Source organism: Hypanus sabinus, chromosome 18, assembly GCF_030144855.1.
Source record: "Hypanus sabinus isolate sHypSab1 chromosome 18, sHypSab1.hap1, whole genome shotgun sequence".
NCBI lineage: Eukaryota > Metazoa > Chordata > Chondrichthyes > Myliobatiformes > Dasyatidae > Hypanus > Hypanus sabinus.
The window spans coordinates 15,823,355-15,847,729 of NC_082723.1; the positions used below are offsets into that span (position 1 = coordinate 15,823,355).

General features: G+C 46.6%; 1 protein-coding gene across 2 annotated transcripts in view; it reads left to right on the forward strand.

The window, feature by feature from the left end:
- The window catches only part of LOC132407354 (adenylate kinase isoenzyme 1-like), a 186,550-nt gene that overhangs the window by 62,436 nt on the left and 99,739 nt on the right, over positions 1 to 24,375 (forward strand). For both annotated transcript variants that reach the window (XM_059993717.1, XM_059993716.1), the window contains exon 7: positions 9,142 to 9,226. In XM_059993717.1, the coding sequence (XP_059849700.1) occupies positions 9,142 to 9,226 (85 nt within the window). The remainder of the gene's footprint in view (positions 1 to 9,141; positions 9,227 to 24,375) is intronic.

A 24,375-nucleotide genomic window follows, 5' to 3' on the forward strand; every position in this document is an offset into this window, starting at 1 on the left:
AAATGGCTTCAGGCTTTTATTGTTTGCAAAGTGGTGAAAGAGATGAACACTGAATAAAGGCAAACCTGAAGCCATGCTCTCATGAACATATTATTTCCAATTTTCAGTCAGATGTCTGAATGAATCATCCAATTAACATATCATACGGCATCAGCCCAGTTAGAAACCTTTCTGTCTCACCTGCTCTCTCTCCGCCTCAGAAGAATCATTCACTCTTAATGACTGGACGTGGGTTGCCAAGGGAGAAGAGGCTTTGAGAATTTATGTTCTTGTAAATCAGGAATTAATTAGTTGTTTTGGCTGAGAAGCTGGAATCAAAGAGTCCTGTTAGCAAAGCAAACAGGTCGTAAGACTCTCCTCGTGTGCTGGTCATCTGGCTTTCAGGTCATTTGAAGGCTGTGGAGCTCTACTGTGAAGAAGCATTGTCTAAGATGCTTATAAATCCTCTTTATTGAGTAGTGCGCTGGGATCTTTTTACTTATTCAATCACTGGATGTGGATTTCATTGCCAACACCTGTTTTGCATATTGAATTGCTCTTAAATAGAAGAGGTGCTCCAGTATCAATCACATCAGTTGCTTTGGATTCACAAGTAGGCCTGAATGGAGGAGGACGACGTCGCCTCTTCAGAAGGAGAAGTAGACTGGTTTTTACATAGATTCTGTGACTAAGCCTTGCTCCATTCAATTTCAGATGTTTTTTCTTGAATTTAAATATCCCTGTCACAATCATTGGATCGCGTCGGGATCAACAGTTGGTTGCTTGTCTGACATGACACCTCCATACACCACACTCATGTGAGAGACCTTTGAGCATGACAGCATAGTACAGACCCTTCAGCCCACAGTATTGTGCTGACCCTTTATCCTACTCTGAGATCAATCTGACCCTTCCCTCTCACATTTTCCTCCATTCTTCTGTCTTCCAAGTGCCTACCTAAGAGTCCCTTAAAATACCCTGATGAATCTCCCAGCCCTGGCAGTGTATTCCACGCGTACATCACTCTCTGTATGGTGGGGGGAAAGCTCTGATCGCCTTAAAAATTATCCCCCCCTTGTATTAGCCATTTTTGCCCTGAGGAAAAAGTCTCTGGCTGGCCACTCTATCTATGCCTCTTATCATCTTGTACACCTCAATCAAGTCTCCTCTCATCTGCCTTCACTCCAAAGAGAAAAGTTTTAGTTTGCTCAGCCTACCCTCGTAAGACATGCTCTCGATTCCAGGCAGTTCCCTGGTTCGAACCTCCTCTAAAGCTCCCACATCCGAGAGGGCTAATGAGGCTGGGGTTTAGTGCCTCAGCATCTCTGAGAGTGGAATACCTACTGGAGCTGGACTTGAACCCACAACTTTCTGATCAGGGACAAGAACACCATTCACTGAGGCAAGGTGACCATTACAGAAGGGAATGAGATCTAGTTCCACTTCTTCAGCCAGAGGCAGGCCATAACCTTGTCACACTTGCCATAGTAACACCGGGAAAACTACTTCCTAGGCTGGAAGTAGCTCTTTTAAAAATTTTATTAGTTTTTTTTATACATTTTCTACATCGCTACAGATGAAAAAAAAACCCAGATCGAAATGAAGAACATTGATACAGTGCAAAAATAAACATACAATAATACAATACAAAAGAAGATAATTGAGAAAGCACCCAAATTGAAGATATGTAAAATTAGTATCCTCCCCAAGTCCCACAACAAAAAAGAACTCCAGACCAACCACATCACAATATAGAGAATATAAATCAGGACATTCAAATCCCCAAAACTGTAAATACACTTAGCAACAGAAGATATTGATGCCTACTACCAAAAAAAAAGGAGCTGAAAGCAAGGGACCAGGAAAAAAACCTTAGTTAAGAGGAAGGTTATGAAAGTACTCGATAAAAGGTCCCCAGACCTTATGGAACTTTATATCCGAATTAAGAACTGAATAATGAACTTTTTCAAGGTCTAAGCAGGACATAATATCATTAAGCCATTGAGCATGCGTGGGCAGGGCAACATCTCTCCATCTAAGGAGGATTAAACGTCTAGCCAGGAGAGAGGCAAAAAATAATATTCGACACTTGGTCGAACTCAGACGTAAATCTGTCTCACCCCAGAAACCGAACAAAGCAATTAAAGGGTTAGGTTCTAGGTGGTGATTCAGAATATACGATAACGTTATGAAGACATCTTTCCAAAATTTCTCCAAGCTAGGACAAAACCAGTACATATGAATGAGAGAGGCCTCGCCCCTTTTGCATTTAACGCAAAGTGGACTAATGTTAGGGTAAAAGCGAGATAATTTAGATTTAGACGTATGGGCTCTATGAACAATCTTAAACTGTAAAAGGCAATGGCGAGCACAAAGAGAGGTTGTATTAACCGATTTGAGAATCGAGTCCCAAGACTCATCAGATAAGGAGATATTTAAATCATGCTCCCATGCCATTTTAATTTTATCCACAGGGGCACGTCGTAAGGCTGCTAATTTATCACGAACAGCTGATATTAAACGTTTACCTAGTGAATTAATAGAACAAAATAAATCCATAACATTTTTCTCAGGCATTTCAGGGAAGTTAGGAATTAAAGGAACAATAAAGTGTCTAATTTGGAGATATCTATAAAAATGAGCACTGGGCAGATTGAACTTAGCAGAGAGCTGTTGAAAAGAAGCGAAGCGATTATCAATGAAAAGATCTTCAAAATGTCTAATACCCTTCCTATGCCAATCATGGAATGCTGAATCATACGTAGTAGGTAAAGAAAAGGTGATTATGTAAGATAGGGCTAGAAAAGGAAAAACCATGGAAACCATAATAGCCCATATTTTAAAGTGCAGGAGGGTTGTCAGAAGTAGGTACAGACTGTGCGGGAGGTGTGTGGAATGCTGCCAGGAGAGGTGTTAGAGTCAAATACGTTGGAGATGTGGAAGAAACGCTCAGACGGGCACATGGATGATAGAAAACTGGAGGGCTATGTAAGAGGGAAAAGTTAAATTGATCTTGGAGTAGTCAGCATAACATTGTGGGCCAAAGGGCCTCACTGTGCTGTTATTATTGTTGTTTGTTTATTGAGCCCTTTCAGCTATGCTGCTCAGTGATCCTGCAGTTTAATCCGAGCTTATTCACTTCACAAAGACCATTTAACCTTCCAACTGGTACATCTTTGGACTGTGGGAGGAAACCCACGCGGTCACGGGGAGCATGATAGGAGATGAACCCGGGTCACCTGAGAGAAATGGACCCTGTATCCCCTCAACCTCCTCCTCCATGTGGATAGTAACCGCGATCATTTTCACCCACTCTGAGTGTCAGGTCATCATGAAGTCCTCTCCGTCCCGAGCTCCAGAGTTAATTTCCTGCTCTATTAGAGAGCATCAGCTGCTGCTGAAAGTGGTTGTTCGGATAGGGATCTTGTCATCTGTGGCCGAGTAGCTCACTTTTAAGATTCCATTGCAAAGCCTGGTAATTAGTGTGCAATGGTGAACCTTTAGCCCTGGAGTGATTTGCCGCAATTTGCCTACATCAGGGGAATCAAGTGATTATCTCTGCAAGCTATTGAGATGTGGGGCTAAATTATGTTTTAAAAGAGCTTTGTTTGAACTTGATGATCACCTGCTTGTGTGGAAATCCTGACTCTGCAGTTGTTTATTTAATCTCTGCATACGGTTCCTTCCTGTGGCTAACATCAGCCTGTGTGCAGGTAGATCATTACCGAGATCTTCGGGAACCCAGAGTTGGGACAGAATTTCTCAGATTATTTTATCTCTTCCAGGAGTTGCCAATTACTAATGAAGGGGTATTCAAGAGACCTCTTTCACCATGAGTCCCGAAAAAGAGTCTCGGGTCTCGGCCCGAAACATCGACTCTTTACTCTTTTCTGTAGATACTGCCTGGCCTGCTGAGTTTCTCCAGCATTTTGTGTCTGTTGCTTTAGATTTCCAGCATCTGCAGATTTCCTTGTGTTTTCCCTCTTTCATCATGTCTGGTTGGATAAGCTCGGACAGTAGTTCTGTTAAGTAGCTTTAATTTGATCTAATTAGACAATCTTCACATGATATCTTCGCCTGGGAGTCAAGTTTTATATCTTGTATGTAAGAAATAAATGTCCAATTGAAAAGAACAGTAATTTACTGGAGCATTCAGTTAGTTCCATAGCCACAAGAGTTTTTTCAGATGCTGGAAATCTTGAGCAACACCCCCGAAATGTTGGAGGAACTTAGCAAGCCAGGCGGCAGCTATTGAAAAGAGTAAATAGTCAGCTAGTGTCTATGGGGAGGGGGGAATAAACCGTCAATGTTTTGGGCTGAGACCCTTCATCAGAACTGGAAAAGAAGGGGACAGAAGCCAGATGGATGTTCGGGGGTGGGGGGGGGGGGAGTACAAGGTGCCAGAAGATAGGTGAGACCAGGTTAAGGGAGGATGAAGTAAGAAGCTGGAAGGTGATAGGTGGTAGAGGAAAAGGGCTGAGGAAGAAGGAATCTGTTAGGAGAGGACAGTAGCATGGACAAAAGGGGGGGAGGAGGGCAACAAGAGGGAGATAATGGGCAGATGAGGAGGAGAGAACGGAGGGAGGATAGCCAGGATGCAGAATCAAAAAAGATAGAAGTTTCTTTAATAAACTCCCATCCGGAATCCTCCTCTCTATATCCCTAGTTGTCACAAACTATTCAAACTTCAATATCACCGTTTAAACAGTGAGTCACGCTGTAAAATCCCTACCTCCGTGTAATTCTGTTTACATGGTCCCCCATGCTATTGACATTTAGTGACTGTCACACCAAATTGTGCTATCACAGCTGGTTTTAGGATGTAAATTTACAGCAGACTGTTGGGAAATCTGATGTTTGTGTATAGGGCTCTCGGGTTTCATTTCAACGCATCGATAAAAGGATTAAGGAGATTTATCCATTTCAGAAAAGCTTCTTTCATTTAAGCAGGAAGACCTGATAAGATAGGGGCCGGTTGGATGGTGTGAGAGAGACACAGTCATACCTGTCCTTGCAATTTACAACCTTACTGATTATCGGTGCTTGCAGGCAGCTGGCTTGATAGAGCCCCTCTTACACTACCAACCAAAGCTGAGTTCAGTCTGATTGTTTCTAAAACTCTGCATTGAACACTGGAGAGCAATGATTGTCTGAACAGAGTGTTTGAGTCTGAAGAACACACTGCTGGACAAATCAGCTGAAAAACGTTTGCTGAAACCCATGGAGTGATGTCCGAGAGGTGAAGCCAGGTCACATTAACTTCTCCAATGTGAATATCGTGATGAAGAGTCTCATCCTGAAACGTTGACTGTTCCTCCCCACAGATGCCTTCCTGCCCTGCTGAATTTCTCCAGCATTTTGTGTGTGTGTGTGTCTCTCTCTCGCTCTCTCTCTCTCTGAATTTCCAGCATCTGATGTGAATGTTGTTTTTTCCTCTTGCGTGTCACGCCAACGCACCGCACCAAATTCCTAAAACACGTTGTGGCAAATAAAGCTGATCTTTGATCCTCGATATGAAGCCATATCATGTTGATCAAGGACTAATAAACACCCACTGGGCCACGATATGCCTCACCAATTTAACTACGTTGCTCAGGGCCGGGGGAACTGAGATGTTCCCAGGGCATGTTTACTATCTACTGGGGCGTGCTTTCTCCCCATCCCACTCCCCCACCCCAGAGTTCATGGGGTCAGTGCGAGATTGCAAACTAAAGCAAGCCGAACAGGCACTTTACTCTGCTACTTCAGAGATTATCCAGCTCCTGCCACCCTCCAGTATCTCCATCACTGGGACCATTCCTCTCGCTTGATGGAAGTGACACCAGGCCCTGCTCTTTCCCAAAGAACGGCCTCTACAACAACAAAGGAAACTGGATTGAATTCTCATTTAAGCTTGTGCCGTCCTTGTTCCTCCCACTTAGTGACACGGAGATGAGGATTAGCCCAAAAGCCACAGTGTCCGGAACTGATTATTTGTTATTTGTGAAGCGGGGTGCCGTGCGCAATCATAATCGATTGAAAACGGACATGGAAGCACGGAGAAACATCGGGAAATTCCAGGAAGACCTTCTTCGTTGTTGCTGCTGCTGTGAGGTCCGGGACTCTGCTGGGAAGAACAGGCCCCCAGTCCTCGGGGTCACGTTGCCGATGGCCGATGGCGGGGCCGTCTTAATATGCTTGGCAGAGGATGGTGCTCGGAGAAGCTGTGCCGGAGGGGATGGTTGTCGGCTCGGAGGTTCGACGGACTCGGAGTCCGCTGCGGTCAGGTCACTTTCGGTGTGTGCTGCGTCTGCGAGGCTGAGTCGGGCGGTGCCGTGGAAGTCCATAGCGGGGGTATTCCCTTCTGTCGCCGGCGTGGAATGGCGAGTCTGTTGGGACCCTGGGGACTTGTGGAAACTGTGGTGATTTCTTTTGAACTTATAGTCCTTTAACATCTTGGACTATTTTTACTGTGCCCATAGTCTGTTTTTTTTATCAATTATGCTATTGTTTGCACTGGTGCAACTATATGTTGTAATTATGTGGTTTTGTGCAGGTCTTGCAGCTTTAGTTTTTGGCCTTGTTTTTTCTGGTGGATTTGGAGCTCCTTTCCGGGGAACGCCCTGAGACGGTAGCGCGATATTAATACGCAGCAGCCTCTCCGGACTCTGGATTGGGGATTGCTAAACGTTATGTGGATTTTCTAGTGTAGTCTGTTTTGTCATATGCTTTTGTGATATTATTCTGGAGGAATGTTGTCTCATTATTTAACTGCATTGCATTTGTGGTTTCTAAATGACAATGAACCGAATCTGAATATGAAGATCCAAGGCGTCAGTGGGAACGATGAGAATTGGCCTACCGTGCCCTCTTGCAAGTGAAGAAGGGCCCTGAGCCAGGTTCGGATTCATTCATCACGTGTACAGTGAGGTGCGACATTTGAATTAACGACCAGGGTGTGCGGGGGGGGGGGGGGGGGATGTTGCTGCGCATTCCGGTGCTAGCCCAGCAGTATTGCACAGAACAACACCAGCAGCAGAAGCAAGCTATTCAACGACAGCTAAACGAGCCCCGTTTCCGCCCACACGGTCCCCCAGGCCAGGACAGGCCACCTCCCGGCCTCGCCCCTGGATTCTCAGACTCGGAAACGTCAGGCCTTGTGGTGAACTACGTATACCTGCCTGGACACGCCCCCCCCCCCCCCCCGACTGCTCCTGTGGCTCCTCCCACAGACCCCAGTATAAAGGCGATTGAGGCCTGAGCCCAGCCCTCAGTCTCCAGGATGTAGTATGGTGGTCAATTGCTGCTTGTTCTTTCTTCCAGTCAATAAAAGCCGGTATCTCGCCTCACGTCTCGGAGAGAGTTATTGATGGTGCATCAGGCCTCCAATTTCACTCACTGAGCAAGAGTTATGGAGCAACCGCACTCCTGAACAGTTTTATTGGTGAGGTGTTCTCCGTGTGAGCCTCCTGGCTGTTAAACTGAGGTTCCAGCATCTTCTTCCACAGTGACAAGCATATTAGGACCAGCCACATCCATTTACACCCAGCCTGGGGTAGAAAGAATTTAGGAGGATCTTACCTGCTGCTCTTTCCTTATTTGGCCTCCCTGCAAGGACCTTGGAAAGGGCTGCAACATCCAACACCAAGATTGTAACCCCATATGCACACTAGTGAAACACCCGGTTTCCTTGGCTGTGTAAGTCCAGGGAAGACAACCTCCAGCCCCACCAAACTCGTCAGATTGAGGCACACTCGATCCCCAAAGCCTGTCCAGCATCTACAAGGCTCAGGTCAGGACTGTAATGGAATACTCGCCACTCTCCTGGATGAGTGCAGCTCCACCAACACTCAAAAAGCTCGACACCATCAGGTACAAGGCAGCCCACTTGATTGGTACCCCTTCCACAAGCATCCAGTCCCTCCACCATCGACGAACAGTTGCAGCAGTGTGTACTGTCTACAAGACGCACTGCAACAACACACCGAAGTTCCTAAGGCGGCACCTTCCAGACCCACGACCACTACCATCGAGAAGGACGAGAACGGCAGGTACCTGGGAACACCACCGCTTGGAAATCCCCCTCCAAGCACTCACTGCCCTGACTTGGAAACATATCACCGTTCCTTCATTGTCGCTGGGTCAAAATCATGGAATTCCCTCCCTGACAGTGATGTGGGTGTACCCACACCTCAGGGACTGTAGCGGTTCAAGCAGGCAGCTCATCACCACCTTCTCAAGGGCAACTAGGGATGGGCAATAAATACTGGTTCAGCTGGCAGCACCCACATCCCGTAGTGAATAAATTTTTCTGAACTACACCTGCACATTTTCATGTGTCCAGCAGAGGTCAGCAGAGAGCAGCATCAGGTGCACCCCTGCCTTTCTGATCTGACACTACTCTTTTCAAGTCAGTTGCTTGTGTGAGTGGACCCTGCATTCAGACCAGGACTTATTATCCTAGTTGATTTGATTTGGTGTCGCAGCTCTGTAATCGTCCAAAGATTCACAGACTTTTCTATTGCTTTTTCTCTCAGCCAATCCTCCAGCTGACTGAGCACCGAGCTCTGGAATTCCCTCCCCAGATACCTTTATCTCTGTCTCTCCATCTTCTCCCGTAAGAAATGGTTGAAGTATGTATATTTTCCCAAGCTTTGTGCCAATTGCCCTAATAGCTTGTTAGATGCCAATCACACATCTGGTGTACTCCAGTGTGAAGCACAACAGCCTCTGCAAAAGGTCTTCACAAAACCTTGATGCCACCATCATCAAGGGTGTCTGGGGTTACCTGGAAAGACAGGAGCGAGGGATACAGCCAAAGTCTGCAGAAGAACTGTGGCCAACTTGCAACAGCCTACCGGCAGAGTTTCTTAGAAAACTGCACGATGGTGTACCAAACAGAGTAGTTGCAGCTTCAAAGGCAAAGGGAGGTCACACCAGAGATTGATTTGATTTGGTTTTTTTAACTGCTCTTTGTAGTAATTTATTTTGTTATATAGAAATTTTTGATTCTGTTTCAAAGCATCTTCACTTTACAGAACGTTTTTACATGTGCCTAAGACTTTAGCACAGTACTGTATATGAACAGTAGTCAGTATTTTGAGGCACCCAGTTAGGGTAGGCAGTGACTCTGTGCAATGGGGAAGATTTATATTTCCGTTCTTATTTCCCTTTGTTTTCTAGTTGGATGCTGATCGTGAAGAGGATGAAATATTCAGTGATATCAATGGCGTAGTTATGGAGAGACTGTTTACGACAGGAAGATATGGTAAGATGTGTTCTGAGAAATTACTGTGACCTCTTCATAATCATCAACACAGGAAGTTCCAAGGATGTACCACACCAAACAGGAAGAGACCCTAGGAAGCCATTCCCTCATCAACAGAAACTCTTTTCTTAGCAAGGACGAGATTGGTTGTTACCCCTGAAACAACTTGTTGACTTTCAAACAACGGTTACAGTTTTACTGTCCGATCTGTGATAAGGTTCAGCTAAGATGTACGATATTTTGGAATGAGGGGAGAACTGTGAACACCAGCACAGACCAGTTAGCGAAATGGCCTCATTCCAACAGAAAATGCAAGAAGCACTTAGCAGGTCAGGCATCATCTGTGGAGGGAGAAACAGGGTTAATGTTTTAGACCAGACCCATTGTTTATGTTGATTTCAGATTTCCAGCAACTGAACTTGTCATGGCCTGAAATGTCAACTATTTACTCCCTTCCCCAGCTGAGTTCCTCCAGCATTTTGTGCATGTTGCTTAAAATTTCCAGCATCTGCAGAATCTGTGCTGGTCTTGATTTCATTGCCTTCTCTCTAAGCTGCAGGTTGGTATGTTTAGGAATAAAGAGTTGGGGAAGGCTTTATCCGAGAGTTGTCAGTCTGGGGATCCCACTTTCGCAGTGAGCAAGAGTCCAGTGTAAATGACACTACATCACTGGCTGGCCATAGATTCAATGAATTAATGAAAAAAAAAGCAAACATAATGAGATAATGTTCATTGTCCTGTCAGAGATCTGATGGCGGAGGGGAAGAAGGTTGAGTGTGTGTGTCACGTGTTACAGACTATGACCGTCGTGTGCAAATAGGTGAGATGGTAGAGATGGAGGATGAAGGGCAAGGGAATACGAACCCCTGACGGTGAATTATTGCCGCCACTGACTGTTTGGACCAAGTCACCTTTCCACATGTCACTGAATAATTCTGCATTTTTAACTCTTCCCCGTAAGGAAGGAGCTTCATGAAGAGTCCCAGTTCAGTGCTCATGCACTTCAATACATTTGCATTAATAAGATCATCAAGCTACAGAAATGGAAATTTAGGCCAGTGTTGGGACTTGAGATTTAAATATTGTGAGCTGCGAGGTAGCAGACAGTGTGGGAGGGAACTTATCCCAGTCCCCATGCCTGAATATATTATCATAGAAGGGCCTGTTGTATAACGCATGAATTTTATACTCTTTAAGTGATAAAAAATTTGAATACAGTGAAATCTGGTGTTGCTAGGAGCTCCCATTTGTGAGTGAATATGAATATTGGATTTCTGAATAACACACACAAAATACTGGAGGAACTCAGCGGGTCAGGCAGCATCAATGGAGAGGAACAAACAGTTGGCATTTTGAGTGGAAAGCCTTCACTGGGACTGGAAGTTCCTGCCCCCTTCCTTTCCAGCCTTGATGAAGGATTTCTCTTCCATTGATGCTGACTGACTTGCTGAGCATCATGTGGGTGCTGCCAAAGATTTCCAGCATCTGTTTATATATTGGATTTATTCTCCATTTTCTTCCCTGGTGATAGGGTATTTGATAGCGATCCCTCTGCAATGTGGATGGGACTCCTGCTGGCCTGTCCCAGCCGATCGGCTTCACGCCTGGTCCTCCAGAGGCTCCAAACTGTTGAATTGCTAAGTGAGCAGTCCCTGTTTAAATTAGGACCTGTCGGAGTGAGACGTCCACAGAGGTGTGAACTTCCCTCCTGCCTCCACTCCGATCCTCACCAAAGGTCGAGCCGTCTACTGCCAGCTGATTGGCAGGAGCCGGATCCAGGCCAGTGCAAGCTGCGAGCCCGGTCGCCAGAGTTCAGGCTGGCAATGAGAATGAATATTTACATTCGACACTGACTCAAAATCCATTCCAATTTTATTTTAAAACTAGATTGATATATTATAAAATAGATTGTAAATCAGCCTAATTATAGTGAGAGAGAGATTCAAAGTGATTAGCAACAAGTACATTGAAACAGACAGTGAAATGCATTGTTTGCATCAGCTCAAATCAGCGAATATGGTGCTGGGTAACCTGCAAATGTCACCACACTAACCACAGCAACACAGAGTGCCCACAGCTCTCTAACCCTAACTGTACATCTTCCCACACCGACACAGAGTGCCTGCAACTCACTGACCCTAACTGTACATCTTCCCACAGCAACACAGAGTGCCCACAGCTCTCTAACCCTAACTGTACATCTTCCCACACCGACACAGAGTGCCCACAGCTCACTGACCCTAACTGTACATCTTCCCACACCAACACAGAGTGCCTACAACTCTCTAACCCTAACTGTACATCTTCCCACATCAACACGAGAGTGCCTACAACTCTCTAACCCTAACTGTACATCTTCCCACATCAACACAGAGTGCCCACAACTCTCTAACCCTAACTGTACATCTTCCCACACCAACACAGAGTGCCCACAACTCACTGACCCTAACTGTACATCTTCCCACACCAACACAGAGTGCCCACAACTCACTGACCCTAACTGTACATCTTCCCACACCGACACAGAGTGCCCACAACTCACTGACCCTAACTGTACATCTTCCCACACCGACACAGAGTGCCCACAACTCACTGACCCTAACTGTACATCTTCCCACACCAACACAGAGTGCCCACAGCTCACTGACCCTAACTGTACATCTTCCCACACCGACACAGAGTGCCCACAACTCACTGACCCTAACTGTACATCTTCCCACACCAACACAGAGTGCCCACAACTCACTGACCCTAACTGTACATCTTCCCACACCAACACAGAGTGCCCACAACTCTCTAACCCTAACTGTACATCTTCCCACACCAACACAGAGTGCCCACAACTCACTGACCCTAACTGTACATCTTCCCACACTGACACAGAGTGCCCACAGCTCACTGACCCTAACTGTACATCTTCCCACACCGACACAGAGTGCCCACAACTCACTGACCCTAACTGTACATCTTCCCACACCGACACAGTGCCCACAACTCACTGACCCTAACTGTACATCTTCCCACACCAACACAGAGTGCCCACAACTCACTGACCCTAACTGTACATCTTCCCACACCGACACAGAGTGCCCACAACTCACTGACCCTAACTGTACATCTTCCCACACCGACACAGAGTGCCCACAACTCACTGACCCTAACTGTACATCTTCCCACACCAACGCAGAGTGCCCACAACTCTCTAACCCTAACTGTACATCTTCCCACACCAACACAGAGTGCCCACAGCTCACTGACCCTAACTGTACATCTTCCCACACCAACACAGAGTGCCCACAACTCACTGACCCTAACTGTACATCTTCCCACACCAACACAGAGTGCATACAACTCACTGACCCTAACTGTACATCTTCCCACACCAACACAGAGTGTCCACAATTCTCTAACCCGAACTGTACATCTTCCCACACCGACACAGAGTGCCCACAATTCTCTAACCCTAACTGTACATCTTCCCACACCAACACAGAGTGTCCACAATTCTCTAACCCTAACTGTACATCTTCCCACACCAACACAGAGTGTCCACAATTCTCTAGCCCAGAGTGCCCAGAACTCACTGACGCTAGCAGTTATATCAAAGTGGATTGAAAATTAACCCATCTCTTTGTTGTCCTCCCCCACACACCCAGTGAAATTCCTGGGCCAGTCAGGAGATGAGCCAAGTTCGACTGGCTTGGGATCTGGAGCAGATCTCTTGGCCGGTGCGCCCGGTTACCTGCAGAGGTGTTTTGCTGCCTTGCTGATTTGAGGAACACGGGGCAGGCCACAGATTTAATCCAGCCAGAGAAACAGACCCATTAGCCCACTGAGTCCATGAAGGCTACTAAACGTCCATTTACTCAAATGCCGTTTTTAAAGATGCTTTCCCCTGAACTCTGGTCAAATTATTCATAGTCCATCAGAATCGGAATCAGGTTTATTATTACTGGTATGTGACATGAAATTTATTAACTTAGCAGCAGTTCAGTGCAATACATAATATAAAAGAAGGAAAAATAATAAATTAATAAGTACAGTATATATTGAATGGATTAAAAATTGTTCAAAAAAACAGAAATAATATATATTAAAAAAGTGACGTAGTGCTCATGGGTTCAAAGTCCATTGAGGAATGGGATGACAGAGGGGAAGAAGCTGTTCCTGAATCGCTGAGTCTGTGCCTTCAGGCTTCTGTACCTCCTTCCTGATGGTAACGGTGAGAAAAGGGCAGGTCCTGGGTGCTGGAGGTCCTTAATAATGGACACTGCCTTTCTGAGACACCGCTCCCTGAAGATATTCTGGCTGGTTTGTTGGCTAGTACCCAAGATGGAGTCGACTAAACTTACACAACCAAAGCTCTGTGAATACAGCGCTGCTGAACTCTTAGACAAAATTACTTTTAAGCTGCTGGCTGCAGAGGTAATAGCCGTGCTCAACAGACAGGAGCTCTCCACACCCCCAACCACCATCAGTATATCAGTTCCTGTCAGTCACCCCATGTACAGACACTCCTGTGCCTCACGTCACTTTATGGACACACAATCATTCTATGTATATCAGCTATATTAAGCTTTTACTTTTATTGTGTTTTTAACAGACGGTTATTGTCATTATGTTTTTTTGTGCTGCATCGGATCCGGAATAGCAATGAGTTTATTCTCCTTCAGGTTTGTGCTCTGGAAATTACATTAAACAAAGTTGAATGGAGAGGCATTCAAAAGAGTCGTGGAGAGGCACATTGGGAAAGAAAAATGGAAGGGTATGTGGTCAGGAGGGGTTAGCTTAATCTTGAAGTAGGTTGAAAGATAGTCACAACATCGAGGGGCTGAAGGGCCTGTACTTGCTGTTCCGTGCTCAGTGTTTTTTGAGCATCATTTAACTCCACGCTGAAGGGTGGGGATACTGCAGTCGACACCGTGGAACTCGCACTGCCTTCATCCTGATTGGCTGTGTTTCAGTGTATCGTGAGGGGCCTGAAAGCACTTCTCACATGGTGTTGGAACCGTGTATTTTAGACTGTGCGTTCATAGTCTGTATAGTCCCCTTATTAGGTAACTAGGTAAATATTATTGGGTTAGAAACACAGAAATCTACAGCACGTTACAGGCCCTTCGGCCCACAATGTTGTGCTGACCATGTAACCTAGAATCTGCTCGGGATTTCCCTTCCGCATAGCCCTCTATTTTTCTCAGCTCCATGTACCTAAGAGTCTCTTAAAAGACCCTGTCGTATCTGCCTTTGCCACCGTCACTGATAATGAATTCCATGCACCCACCACTCTCAGTGTGAAAAACTTACCCCTGGCAACCCCATTATACCTGCTTCCAGGCACCTTAAAAATATGCCCTCCTCGTGCTAGCCATTTCAGCCCTGGGAAAAAACCTCTGACTATCCACACGATGAATGCCTCTCATCATCTTATATACCCCTATCAGGTCACCTCTCATCCTCCGTCGCTCCAAGGAGAAAAGGCTGAGTTCACTCAACCTATTCTCATAAGGCATGCTCCCCAATCCAAGCAACATCCTTGTAAATCTCCTCTGCAACCTTTCTATGGTTTCCACATCCTTCCCGTAGTGAGTGATCAGAACTGAGCTCAGAACCAAGTGGGGTCTGACTAATGAGGTTAGGTAACGAATGGCCTTGATGGGGTGGTAAAAGAGAAAGGAGTAACTTCTTGCTGAGTTCATGGCAGTCTGTAGCTTGGGACCGTGGAGGTCCTATCTTTGCTGACCGATGAGATAATGCTCAATAATATTTGTTAATTGCTAATAAAGGATCAAAATAGGGAATTTGATTAATTGGCGCTGTGGGCATGTCACACAAGTATGGTGACTCCATGATCGCAGGCTGACGGCACTTGTTTTGATTTTGGATCGATTTTTGTTGCTATACCTGGGAAAGAGCAAAGAACAACAACACAGGTTGGCAGAGAAGCTCCAAGGATTTGGGACGCCATTCTGGAGGCTTTGGGAGGAGGAGGTAAAAAAGGTAGAGATGCCTTGTGTACACAGAAGCCCACAAGGCCTTCTCAAGCTCTGGTCAGCAGGCAAGTCTGTGCCAGAGTCAATCTCCCCCACCCCCCAACGGAGAAATCTCAGTGACCTGCCGAGGGTGTCCAAGGTCAGCGAAGACAGAAAACCTGCCGCAACAGCATCACTCGTGTTCAAGTGCTCACTGCCGCTAAGCGAGTCACGCACGAGTCACCAGAGAGTGGAACGAGCGCAAGTGTTGCTCGCGAGCTTGATTTCAGCATTGGACAGGAGTGTGGACAGGAACATGGATGGTAGGAGTGTGGAGGGCTGTGGTCCCGGCGCAGGTCAATGGGAGCAGGTGGTTTAAGTGGCTCAGCACGGACTAGATGGGCTGAAGGGCCGGTTTCTGTGCTGTACTTTTCTTTGACTCTGCAACGCACTGGAGGAACTCAGCAGGGCAGGCGCCATCTCCGGAGGGAAATGGGCTGTCGCTGTATCAGGGAGGGGCTTGTTCCTCAACATTGTCCATCTGCTTCCCTCCAGGAATGCTGCCGAGTTCCTCCTGCGCTCGTCATTCGTGTATGAGGAACTTGCTGTGGCTTGTTGGTCAGGACGCAGCATGTAACGAAAAACAACAGCATTCAACAGTTATAAAGATAAAGGATTACATAAAAACAAAGTGAAAGGTCGAAGAATAGGTATGGAATAAGACGTGCGTAAATCCAGCAGCTCCGGTCTCTTGTGTTTACAAAACAAGTTATCCCAGTGTAGCCTCAGGCCTAGACGTGTTTCAGCCTGCACTCCTACTGTACCCTGCTTTTCACTTCATCTGACTGCCTGCAGGCATTGCCAGTAATTCAATCGAGGTGGCACGTTAGTCCGTCAGGGATACACTGGAGCGTTATCATTGTTCACCACTGCCAATGAAAGTGCGTCTTGGGTATAGGTATCTGTTATCCAATTGCAAAGCTGCCCAGCGCTGGGCCAAGCTCATTGGGGAATGCACGGGCGAGCATGTTTTATACTCAGAAAGACGCGCTCTCCTGGCGGTGTGGGGCGGGGGGTGTGAAACGTGGATAATAATGAAGTGACCGGGGAGGGGCGCACTGAGACAAAATGCTGCACTTGCTGAAAACCGGAAGTAAAAGGGGATGGAAATATTTGGGAGATCGGGAGAGGACTGTGGAGAAGAAAATAGTTCATGTTTCAGGTTGACATCTCTTTGTTGGCAGGTGGAAATTTCGAGTTTTATGAACAATACACAAGTCAGGGTTTATTGATTAGATATGACCGTGACTGACTGAATCCTCCGTTGTAAATCAGCTGGTAAATTTTTTCTGGAAACTGCTCCTTGAAGATTTTAATCAGATAGAGTTAATTCTAATAGTTTTAATGAAATCCCCTTCTTTCTGCACGGGTTGATAAACTTCAGATCCTCTCACCTGTAAGTTCACAGTGGACAAAGGATTGTTGTCAGCGAGTTGAAGAGGGGAAGTTCTTTCTGAGTTTACTGGAAACTGTTGGAGGTCACCAGAAAGAAAGAAATGTCTGTGGGTTCCAATTTCGCTCTACAATGTGTCACGCCTATCAACGGTACAATGATATCAGTCTGGAGGCTTGAAGGTTGTCCAAATGTAGGTCTTGGCTTCGAGCCCAGAGATCTGTTGCAATCTGTCCTATTTGCATGCGGAACTCTCTTTGACAACTTGGCATTCTAAGGCTCCTTCAGTCTGTAAGAAGGCCACTTGGCCCATTGTTCCCATTCTGGCTCTTTGTCAGAGCTCTGCAGTTAATCCTGCTCACCTTTTCTTCCCTCCGGCCCCGCAGACATGTCCCTGTTAAAGCACAGCCCCAGGTGCCTCTTGAATGCGACTGTTGACCCCATTTCCAACACCCTATCAGAAATAAATGCAAAGTCACAACATGTAGCAGTGCAGAGCTTCTCATTTTTCACTTAATTTCTTAGCTCCGTGGCAATTGAATATAAACAGGAGGCCAGAAACGTGAGGAAGTCCGCAGACACTGGAAATCACAAAATGCTGGGGGAGCTCAGCAGGGCGGGCAGCGTCTTTGTAGAATGGTAAACAGGTGATGTTTTGGGCTGAGAGGGAAGGGGTGCCATGCCTGAATTTAAAGGTGGGTGGAGGGGAGTGGGGCTAACTGGACAGAAGATGCTGGAAATGCTCAGCAGAACGGGCAGCAGAAGTGGGGAGAGGAAAATCAGTTCGCATTTTAGGTCAAATACCTTTCTCCAGACCAGGTAGCGGGATGTCTGCACGTGTCCTCGGGAGGGATATTTAAATTACCCACTATAACCTCCTGCCAGATGATATTTACCACTTACTGTTGGATGCTTCAAGGTTGTCGCCTTTCAACCATGCTCATGTATACAGCTAAATTAAACATCAATGCTCTGGGGCCAGGGGGTGTGTGTGTGTGTGTGTCCCTCCCTCTCCCTCTGTCTCTCTCTCTCTGTCCCCACTTTCTCTCTCTCTCTCAATAAACCCAATACTGTCACAAAATAACATCAGCACAAGTCTTTTGAGTGGCGTGGCCTGAAGATTGATGGTACTTGGGATGTTAACTTGGAACCATGTTTCTGTAAATACCAGTACACAGCAGTTACTCATCTCTCCCTGGGTCGGTTGCAAGATGAGGGTCATCCAGTTAGTTTTCCAGGGAATGAACGTTGGAGAGCAGTATTGACAGGAAAGCTGGCCTGCAGGGGTTAGGTGTCACTGGAATAGTAAAATGTGGGCCTTGGAGAGTTAGGAAGTCTTTAACTAGCCACTGTCATGTTTCAATGAAGGAGCTATCTTTCTGCCTTGCACCTGGTTTCATATGTTCGATTCTATATTAAGGAAAGTTCATATCCTTGATCAACACACACAAAATGCTGGTGGGACGCAGCAGGCCAGGCAGCATCTATAGGGAGAAGCACTGTCGACGTTTCGGGCCGAGACCCTTCGTCGGGACTCGTATCTTTGATGCCTGGATCCTCTGCCCCGGTTACTGAGAGCACTCAGGTATATTGATGTTGTGCTTGTTCCCTCATTCTGAGTCCCTCTGCCCTGCCACTGGTGAGCTCGGTGAAGCTTTTCCATCCCACTCGTGGTCCGAGGGGAAGTAATCATTCCCAATATGGGAAGGCTGATCAAGGAAGAAGAAGTATGTTCCAGTTCTGATCTCACCATCCCTGTTAGTGCTTTATAGCAGCAAGGTATCTTTCTAAACCTTGTATTGTAAGAAATGTTGCAGTCAATTCGTGCACAGGAACATGCAATATGTAGTGTGGCAAACCATTAGAACATAGGAGAAGAATTGGGCCATTCAGCCCATCAAGTCTGCTCTGCTATTTGATCTTGGCTGATTTATTTTCCCTCTCAACCCCATTCTCCTGTCTTCTCCCCATAATCTTCGATGTCAATCACTTTCAGGGAATTGTGCTCCTGCTTCACACAGCATAATGTTTGCAGAGCTGCTCGTGTCTCTGAGAGAGCATATTATTGGCAGTTGAATTCCGGATTGGCGTGGAGGTTTCAGAAGCTGGCAGTGGCCGGAAGTGTCCGGAGTGACTGACTCGCCCACAATTCCCACACAGTTGGAGCACAGACTCCTGTGTGTCCTGGGATTAGGGTGATGGCTGGTTGCCTCAGTAGAACTGCGAGACAGTGCTGGAGTTCTTCTGAAGAAATAATGGTTGGTTGGCACCCGTCTGTCTCGAAGGAGAATGCGTGATGATCATCACCACGAGCCTGGGCAGAAGGTATGGAGATCCCGAGATGCCCAGTTGTTAAGGTCCCCCTCTCAGCCTCGCTGTTGCAGTCCAAAGGAAGGCTTATGAAGCAATATGTTTGACACCAGCTCGGCTGCAGGAGCTGCTGGGAGGACGTTCAATGTCGTCCAGCCGCCTCAGGGACTCCACTCTGGATTTGCTGTCTGGGTTTACTCCCGTAGACTTCATCGCTCCCGAGACTGCCCACGAGGCAGGGGGCCTATTTACCCGTAGCTGGCAATCTGGTTCACAAGTGTCAGGGTGCGTCCACACACCAAGTGTCGGGCCTGCAGGGGCCAGACCTCCTCCCTGTCCTCTGTCGTTCAGCCCGAGTCCGAGAGGAGTTCAGTTTCTGCGGGTCGCCAGGGAGGAGGCCCTGCTTGAGGCCTGCTGTTGGAGAGGCTGTGCGCTGGCAGGGAGAGACTCACACACTCGGCTCTCCTTTTCGCACTACTGCTGGCCAGTGGCGGAAGCTGGAAGTGGGAGCAACGAGCAACATCCACAGCACTGTCACACTAGTGTCACAACAACCATTTTGACACCAGAAATAATATGTGCTGCCAATATAGGGGAAACCAGCGAACGTACCATGCAGGAGGTGCTCGATAAGTTTTGAGGAAAGGAAGTATTTTATTTGAGTCGTATATTGGCTGGTGAACAGGAAGCAGGCAGTAGGCACAGGATTGGAAAAATTGTAGAGGATTGTAGAATCGACCAGCTGCATCATGGGAACTAGCCTCCCCACCATCGAGGACCTCTTCAAATGGCGATGCCTCAGGAGGGCAGCACCCATCTTGAAGGACCCTCACTCACCAGGAAATTCCCTCTTCTCATCAGGGAGGAGGTACAGGAGCCTGGAGATGCACACTCAATGTTTTAGGAACAGCTTCTTCCCCTCTACTGTCAAATTACTGAACTGTTCATGAACACTCCCTCACTGTTTTACTTATTTTTAAATATACTTCTAATTGTAACTTGGAATGAGTGCTCTACTACTGCTGCAAAATGTAAGATTTCACGACATAGGTCAGAGATGATAAACCTGGTTCTGACTCTGAATCAGAGGTTCCCAACCTGGTCCACGGCATAAAGAAGTGTGGCAGCTCCTGTTCTAAATCGCTCCTTTTGACTGCCAAGAAGAAATGTGTGGTCTGTCACAGGGATCTGAGGTCCCAGCTCTTCATAACTTACGTAAGACTTTGGTGGAAGCTCCAAGTGTAGTTGCTAAATTTGCCTATTATATTTAAATAGGTAGGGTGTAAACTGTGAGGAATAAGTGTTCTTGACAGGATACGTGAATGGGCAAGGATCTACAAATAGAGTATAAGGTGGCAAAATGGGAAATCATCCATTGTGGCTGGAATTTCATGTCAATGATGAGAAACTACAGAACTCTGAGATGCACTGAGAGCTAGCCACTCTAACGAATGAATATACAAGCCAATGGCTACTACGCACGTAAAGCAAGTAGTGACATCATAGGGGAGGTGGGGGGATAATTGAATACAGAATTAGTACGGATATGGTTGGGTTGAGTTTATCTCCGATCTTGGCAATTCATCCGCAGACCTTTTGCCACTGTACGAGGAGGTATCGTCAGTGTAGCGTGTTCTCCGGATGCTCGGCTTTTAAACACTTACCAATCGGTTGTCTGGTCATCATTACGGAAACTCGGTTGCGACATTGCGGGGGGTGGGGGTTGCGGTTCTCACTGCTGATTGGTTGTGCAGTGAACTCTGTGCATTGGGATCAAGGTCTGCATGTCTGTTTACAGAACTGTCTGTGGAAAAGCACGTCTAGAAATCCTCTTGCAGGTCGCACGTATGCTTCCACCATGACTTTCACTGATGCCCAGTCGAATGAGAACGTTGTGCTCTAGTCGTAGAGGGCTCCGGTGAGACTGCTTTCTGAACTATAGTGGTCTCCTTATTTTAGGCATTTTCATGGGTGGGACACGTAGCTTTGTTAGACTTGTCCCTGGGAAAGGTGGGCTGCCTTATGAGGAAACACTGGGCTAATGTACCCTGGAGTTTAAAGTAATGGGAGGGGATTGATTGATGCAAATTGATTCTAAGTAGTCTAAACCAGGAGCATCTAAGAAAGATGTTTCCTCTTGTGAGGAAAAATAAAATTATTTTCTCTCGGGTGTGAATGTTAGAAACACTTCTTCAAAAGGCTCAAAATCTTTGAATATTTTTACTGCAGAGGGATATGATTAGCAAGTAAGTGAAAAGTTACCGTAGATAAATGAGAATCCTGAATTGGAATTATGGCAGAATCTAATTAAATAAAATTCTGTGAGGCCTAACCTCACTCCCACTCCTAATCAATGTGTTTTAATATATCACAACACTTGAAGAAGTGAAGAAGTTGATGGGGGCACGACGTCAGTTGGCAAATTGGGAAGATCGCTTGTAGCTCTGATTATCTGTACCAGCTAGAGTCTACTATTCTTTGGAGTGAGGTGGTTGTGGATTAAGGCCGTGTGCCGGAGATTCGAATCCTAATGTTGCCAAAGGAGCTGGGGTTTGAACTGAACATCGGAGAGTGTTGCCCGTCTTGACTAAAGTTTGGACCCTACCCCCTCACCCCAACCAACACTCAGGGTTCCAAGTGTTCCCTCGCAGAGATCAATGCAACTCCTGGAGCCCTTTCTAAATGGCAACTCCTTCTAGCCCTGCATCCTTCTGCCATTCTGCAGTGCTGGCTTCTTGCTCATCCACCGGGTCACCGTTGGTGGCCAAAAGTTGTAGCTGTAGGGCCCAAGCTCTGCAATCCCCTCCCAAAGCTTCTCTTCTTTTTCAATGTATCTGAAATCTTGCCCTTTAGACTGGCTTATGACCTCTGACCCTTGCATGTGGCTCAGTGTCAGTCCATCTCCGAGCACACCGCATTGCATCTTGGGAAATGTTGCTATACTGAGGCAAGTTATAGTCCTCTTCGAGGGGTCAGTCGTGGAGGGGATGAGCAGCTTCAAATTCCTGAGTGTCAACAGCTCTGAAGATCTCTCCAAGGCCCAAAATACTGATGTAATTACAAAGAAGGCACACCAGTGGTTACGTTCCTTCAAGAGTTTCACGAGATTTGGTCACCCAAGGTTGAAGGCGGAAGTTGATAGTTTCCTGATCAGTCAGGGCATCAAAGGATATGGCGAGAAGGCGGGTTTATGGGTTTTGAGAGGGATCCAGGGTCAGCCATGATGGAATGGTGGAGCAGACTCAATGGGCTGAATGGCCTAATTCTGCTCCTATGTCTTACGTCTTGTGGTTCTAGCAAATTTCCACAGATGTACCATGAAAAGCGTTCTGGTTGGTTGCTTCAGCACTTGGTGTAGTAACTCCACTGCACAGGATCGGAAAAGGCTGCAGAAGGTTGTAAACTGGGCCAGTTCCTTCATGGGCACTCGCCTCCCCACCAGTCCCTCAAGAAGGTACCATCCATATTGAAAGGCCCTCAACTTACGCGTCATGCCTTCTTGTTATTAGCACCATCAGGGAGGAGGTACAGGAGCCTGAAGACCCACAGTGTTTAGGACAGCTTCTTCCCCTCTGCCATCAGATTTCTGAACAGACATTGAACACTACCTCGCTATTTTGTTCTTTTTCTGCACTAATTTTATATTTCTTATTGCAACTTAAAGTGATTTTTTTGTATATTGCACAGTACTGCTGCCTCAAAACAACTAGTTTCAGATATTTATTAAGGTTATAACTGAGGAAGGTAGCGGGGATAATCTCTCACTACCTGTGGCTTAGCTACTAAGCCCAGTGGAACCGTTTCTACTGACACGAGAAAGGGCAAAGGAGGGTTACTGGTGCCTTAAAACCAGTCGCTTTGGGCAGGTAGGGCTCGTCAGTCGTGATTGGCAATTCAACCAGGAGAAGGAAAACTCTGATCTCAAACCCCCGCGGCCTTGCGGCTACACCCGCTCATAGGAAAGGCTTCGGGAGTAAACCCTGAAGGAAAAATCCGGAGCTGGGGTCCCTGAGGCAGCCCAACATTGAGTTCAACACCGACTGGAAACTCTTGGTGCCAAACAGTATCGCTCTCTGTCGTTCATCAGCTGCGTGGAGAGGGGGAGCTTGCTACAGCTTGTCCTCTATATCGTGCTGCCCTGGCTTGTGTATCCAGACAGCTGGGGTGCAACATTCATGGTCAACTCTGACCAACAGAGGCCTTAGAATATCAGTGATTAAAAACCTGATTCTGACTCTGAGTCGCACTGCATAGAAACAGGTTTGTTGGCCCATCTGGTCCTTGCAGACCAAGATCCCTATCTAAACTAATCCCATTTGCCTGTGTTTCGCCCATCTCCCTCCAAACCTTCCCTATCTGCGTACTTGTCGAAGTACCTTTTAAAATGCTGTCGATGAAGCAGAATTGATCACCTCCCCTGGCAACGCAAGTCTTGATTAGCCAGGGCATCAAAGGGTATTGGGAGAAGGCAGGGGATGACTGGAAGAATGATTGGATGGCAGAGCAGACTTGATGGGCTGAATGGCCTACTTTTGCTGTAATGTTTTATGGTCTTAAGTCGCTCTACAGAAGGTAAAATTGCCTGGGGACTACTTAGATTGAATTTTACAGACCTCTATCTTTCTGCTTGCAAGTCGGACGTGTGGGTAAAGTTGTGTGTCTTATCCAGGGGTTATGATTAAGCAGAGGTGTACAAAGGAGGAGCAGGCTTGATTCTTCTCTGTATGAATTCCATGTGTAAAGTGCGTGAACGACCACTTTAATCAATTTGTTGGCTCTAAGTGCAGCAAGAGCATGGTTACCATAGCAGGGATTGACGTCAGCCCCTCGGTGGAAAACAGATTTATGTTTTTATATTATCACTCTCCACAAGCTTGCTTTTAAAGGCAGGAGGAGAACGGGGAGAACTGTGTTGTAATGGTGTCAGGTGCAGGGCAATGCACTTGATTCATTGATCGTGAACTCTCTGCACCCCCTTAACCTGTCATTGACATCGAAGACCTTGAGCTTAAAGCCCAGATCGATGAAAGAGTGAGAGGTCATCAGGGGCCACAGGGCTCCAGGTCAAGGGCTTGAGTCCAGGACAGAAGCTGCCAGCACTCCCTCGTCCAAAGGTTTTACCATCATGCAGAAATCATGTTGGAGGATATCAGAGCAGTTGTCCCTGGCAGATTCCTCCCACTCTTTAATGGCTCCAGCCTTGGTGCCAGGTCCAGATGAAGTGTGTAGTGAGACTGTGAGGAAGGACAGGCAGATGATAGGGCAAAGTTGCAAATGTCACTGCACTTCTTAAAGGGGGAGGGAGCATACAAAAGGAAATTCTAGGCCAGTCAGCTGGACAAGTGCGTGGACAGGCTTTGGAGTCCATTATTAACGGTAAGGTTTTGGGGTACTTAGGGCAACATGATAAAACAGCC